Genomic DNA, 5,528 nt, shown 5'->3' on the forward strand with positions numbered 1-5,528 from the left:
TTGCTTATTTATATTCAGATACTTGTAGCGATAACTTATGGGAAAAATAAATAATGATCTTAGACTGTTAAGAGCCTGGTCTAATAAAAATAAAATGTTAATAAATGTAAATAAGACTAAGTTTATCAATTTTGATTTTAAGGGCTTTGGTTTTGACGTGCCTGTGAAGTATCACGAAGAAACTTGTACAACCTTTATTACATGTAAATATATTGAATTAGAAGAGGTAAATTTTTTAAAGTATTTATGTGTATATTTTGACCAGAAAATAAATTGGAAAAAACACATATCTTTCATCCAAAATCAAATTAGAAGTAATGCTAGGAAGTTTTATTTTTAGAGAAATCTTTGTGACGAAAAGCTGTTACGTACTCTGTATTATGCACTAATTTACTCTAGGTTACAGTACGGTATTGTATGCTGGGGAGCAGCTCCAAAAACAAAAATAGACGAAATTAGAGTAACACAAAACACTTTTATACGTTTAATCTTAAGGAAAAAAAGGCGCGACTCTTCTTATCCTCTTTACCAACAATTACAAACTTTTCCCATACAATATATTTTTATTTATAAAGTATTAAGATTATTTTTTATAAGAAGTGGAAATAGAAATAATATTGAACAACAAAAACAATATGTCACAAGAAATTTGCAAAGAGGTCTTATCCAAAAACCCAAAGTTAATAAACTAGCTTTCAGGCGTTCGTTTTCCTACATGGGTCCACATTTGTTTAATCAAATTCCAAATAAAATTTAAAAAATTAAAACCTTAAATTCTTTTTGTAATGCTATAACTAATTGGTTACTTAGTCAAACTGAACAGATAGATATTATACACAACAGATTAGTCTAAAATATTCTTAAATGAATTCATTCTTTTTCTCATATGCAAACTAAAATTCGTCCCCTTTATAGACAATTATTTTATTTTATTGTGTTCTATATTAATTATTAACCAATTTAACAAAACAGTTTGTAGAATCTTAATATTGTTTCCATTACTCTAAAATGTTAAGATAATATTGTCATTAGATAAATTGTATTTTTTACATAGATGTAGTCTTCAATATATTAGTCTTTTATGTATATTTAAACATTGTATGTAAGAATAAGATTGACTAGAGTTTAAATTGATTAAGTTGTACTCTTATCAACGTTAATGTATTTTTATTTTAACGTTGATTTTAGTTAAATATAGTGAGAAACTTTCAATATACCGCAGTGATCTGCACATCAAGTCCTTTTCAGAGAAAACCGGACTGTTATCAGACCTTTCCTTGTTTATTGTTTAGTTTTATCTAACCACGCAACTTGTTAATGTGGTTAGATTATATTCCTTAATAATCTTGTTTGTAAAGTTTATATTTTTTTGGAATAAATCTCATTATCTCTTATCTCATAAATATATGTTTTGTTTGTTTCATTTATAATTGTAGAGAAATTGTAATTCAAACAGACAGAATTATAATTCCTAATAATTCCTAATATTATAGGAATTATAGGTGGTCAAGGTTGATTTATAAAAATGTAAGGCTACTAAAAATACTAAGGTTTCCTAATCTCAAACACTAAATAAAACTATGATTTCATTTAGAAGAAAGCGATTAAGGATTAAAATAATATGAAATAAAAATACAAGAATGAAGAACCCCAGTATTTTAAGCAGCAACATTAATGGAAAACAGATATATAAAATATTTAGTTTCATGGTAGATCTTAAGCAGATTTAACATATACTTAATCATTCATATTAAATACTGTACTTAAGGCCTGATTTTAAAATATTTTGAAAACATTTATGTGATCGCAGAAATTTATTATCAAGAAAGTGACATGAGTTTTTTAAAATCGTCTCTTTTCGATAACTTTATAAGAAGGATTCTAGAAACTTAGAACTTAATGCATGGCATCCTCTTGGTTCAAGAATGAACTACATGTATCAATTTTATTTAAGGTGACAAGATAAAAGAGCAGTCCGTCCATATGTATAGCCTCGGCTTATTATTTGTACGATAAGCGCTAGATAGAAAAGATCTAGAGACCTAAATTTGGTATATAGGTTCCTCTTGATCAAAGTGCAATACAAACCAAAGTTGTACAAAGTTTTATCTTATAGTTTCAGCCGTCTGAGCGATAAAACTTTAATAAGTTATGTTGGGTCCTTCAATGCACCGTCGTGTCGTTTAGGATTTTTTGCACTCTGTACTGTACTGGTTCTCCCTCTGTGTTTAGTAAGGTTTTGGTACCCTATTTATTGGAAATTTAGAGCAACTGCCATTTTTGTATTTGTTTATCTAGAATACAAGTTTTTTTAACTATAAAAATTCATGTTAGTTTTATTGTCAAGATTTATAATTCCTGTGGCATCCTCTCTTCATGTGTCATAACTATTGAGAGTGTTATTTATACAGCTACTCCAGAGTTATGGTAGGGATTGTAATGAACCTACCCCTCACTCAGGATTTTTCACATTATCTAGTAAATAAAAGCGACTATGTGTTGAAACTAATTGCTTGATTGATAAGAGTTTGATCAATAACGACAAATAGCACATCAACAGAAAAAAAAAACAACTGAACACGGAATAATTCTTTCGTTAAAAAATAACTTAAATTTGCTTTAACAGCGTAACGATACTACAGTGATACGACCATGAAAGTAGCTTACAACGACAAACAAACAAGACGTGTTGACGTTTAGAGGAGGTGGACTGGCCATGTAAATATTTATCCTCCCTTTCCCTCTTACTTTGCAACAGCTTAACTACACTAAAGCTAGTTTCCATTTTATTCCTTACAAAATATCACTTAAAATCCACATGACTTTCTCATAACAACTACATACTGTTTATTATCTTAACCTCTGGTCCAGAACCGATGAACACGTTATTTCTGGCAAAGTTGTATGATTTCTGATTTTAAACTTAGTTTAGAAAATAAAGTTTTAGAAAATATAGCACACAGTAAAGCAGTTTTTAAAAACAAATATACCCCTTAAATTGGTTGAGAGTTAAGGGATTCAATCAAGATATTGATTTTAATATATGCAGACAGGTAATCCAGGTCTGTATTACTGTTAGTTTTGAATGTCTCGAATTTTGCCTATTATTTATATATATATATATATATATAATCGGTTTCACAGCGTATGTCGTCGCCTTCCGATTCCCAACTTCCATTCTTTTCTATCATTCCAATCACCAGGTCCTAAGTTACGTTCCGACATTGCCTTCGATATCCCCTGCTTCCATGTTTGTCTAGGGCGCCCCCTCTTTCGTCGTTCTGTTGGTAGCCATTCCATAAGAATTTTTGCCAGACGTTGCTCATCCATTCGGTTTACGTGGCCGAACCATACTAACTGTTTCTGTCTAATAGCTTCAACAACAGTTTCTTCTCGTATCATCGTTCTTCTTATCTCCTCATTTCGCACTCTGTCTAATTTCGATTTCCGCGCAGCTCTTCTCAGGAAATCCATTTCGGTTGACAGTAGTTTTTTTTTCTATTTTTCTGGAAATTTGCCATGTTTCACTACCGTAGGTCAATGTGCTTTTGACAATCGTGTCGTAAATATGCATTTTCGTTCTGTTTCTTACATCTTTCTGCCACAGGATGGAGTTAAGTGTTCCCGTAATTCTTCGTGCTCCGACTATCCTATCATTGATCATTTTTTCACGCTTGCCATCTTGAGTGATTCTCTTGCCCAAGTATATGTACTCTTCACACCCACTCATTTTTTCTCCAGAGTTCAGTTGTAGGTCTTGTATTTGTCCTCCTATACATAAGTGTTTGGTTTTCTTTATATTTACGAGAAGAAACTATATATATATATATATATATATATTATATATATATATATATTATATATATATATACTTCAGGCTTGAATCCGTGTTGAGAGATTACGAATTGAATTCTACATAAAAGATCACTAGTTCGAAGGTTTTATTTGATGCAATCTGAGCGTTCTGGTGGATTAACTTAACTTTTGAATGTTGCAGATTTGTGTTATGGTGTTGTGAGGGTTTAAAAGATTTTACTCTAGTTTGGAGATATTTTGAAGATGGATATAATGTGAATTCCATGTCAGATTTGAGCAATTCGGTAACATGAAGTTATTTTCACTGCTTAAGTATGCATAGGCGATCCCCTGGCGTCCTCAGTATAAGTAATGGGTTGATGCCTCGACGATACCAGGCATGAAACGATAGATTCTTCGAAGACAGCAGTTATAGTCGTGGAGAGTGGCATATCTACTGATAGAAGATCTTACTGGGCTCTCGAATGTGGTATTTCCAAGACAATGATGCTCTGTACTTCTGCCCCTGCTAATTGCCGCTTTCCCAGCATAGAGAGATGCTGACCGTACCTCGTGAAATACTTTTGACTTATGCCATCTAAATTCAATAAACGCAGTAAACGTCCAGGTTTTCAGACTTAGGTTCTCGACTTCTAACATTTAAACTAAAAGTTTTTAGCCTGCTAAAAAGCACCTGTAGACTATTCTAAAATGTTACGTAGCCAATTTGACTTGGTGCTGGAATCTCGTGTTGGCCAAGAAACGGTTCACATTGTAAATTACAGTCCATTGTTACGAAGCGCGCGGAGTTATGTCTATACTTGATAAGGAGTTCACCGTGTAGATTTAATTCGTGAACTAAAGCAGCCGGGAGTTTGAATCAATGGTATGAACCAGGACCATCTTATACTCTTATTTCAAGCGCTCGATCTCGTTTGTATGACGAGAGATCTCATCAGCTTCGTGTTCAGGTAATATTAGATCGAGTGTAGCGATAAATGCAGAGTGTGTAGGGATTCTAGCACACAGGCGGTGTAGCACGGTAGCCGGGATAGCTGTCATCAGGTGGAGAAAAATTTTTAAGTGACCTGGCCACACCCTTTCACAAACTCAGCATTATTTATTCGTGATGAGCAATGCTGCAACATGTCTCCTGCATATGTTTGCAAGAATCTATATTGTAATGTAACAAGGACAGGGTAGTGCATTATCAATAACATTATAGTATACTCCTTAATTCTAAGCTGTAAATGAATAAATTAATTTTAACCAATAGCACCCAGTTACTTGCTTACGTGTAAACCAATTCTGTAAGCATCAGTTAAATGGCTCATGGTCTTATCAGAAACCCCAACCCAACAAATCTTCGTATCTGGATACAAAATTCCGTGAACTAATTTCATTACGTATTGCCACATAGATCGAAAAGCTTTGTACAAGTAACTTTCATCTGGCTCTCAATATATCGTATATAAAATAAATTCACAGATTAAAATCAAACAAAAGCCACATCATCACATATACCACTCTAACGGGAGAGATACTGCAATTTGTTGAAATGAAATCCTGTTTATTAGAAAAAGAGATGGAATGAAATCAATAGATTGTTGTTTTGTACAGCTTGTTGAGTCGGCAACGTGTAATTTTCTGCTTTCATTTCCATTTGTACAAAACTGATTTGTATGCAAAATCCAACTAATACTTAAATTATCCTTTGAAATTTGCAATATTAA

At 32.6% G+C, this 5,528-nt stretch overlaps 1 protein-coding gene across 1 annotated transcript; it reads right to left on the minus strand.

The window, feature by feature from the left end:
* Positions 1-3,138: 3,138 nt before the first annotated feature.
* LOC124355750 lies at positions 3,139-3,474 on the minus strand. Its single transcript, XM_046806908.1, has one exon. It carries the CDS (start codon positions 3,472-3,474, stop codon positions 3,139-3,141), a length of 336 nt encoding a protein of 111 aa, XP_046662864.1.
* Positions 3,475-5,528: the final 2,054 nt, after the last annotated feature.

This window comes from Homalodisca vitripennis, chromosome 2, assembly GCF_021130785.1.
Source record: "Homalodisca vitripennis isolate AUS2020 chromosome 2, UT_GWSS_2.1, whole genome shotgun sequence".
Taxonomy (NCBI): Eukaryota; Metazoa; Arthropoda; class Insecta; order Hemiptera; family Cicadellidae; genus Homalodisca; species Homalodisca vitripennis.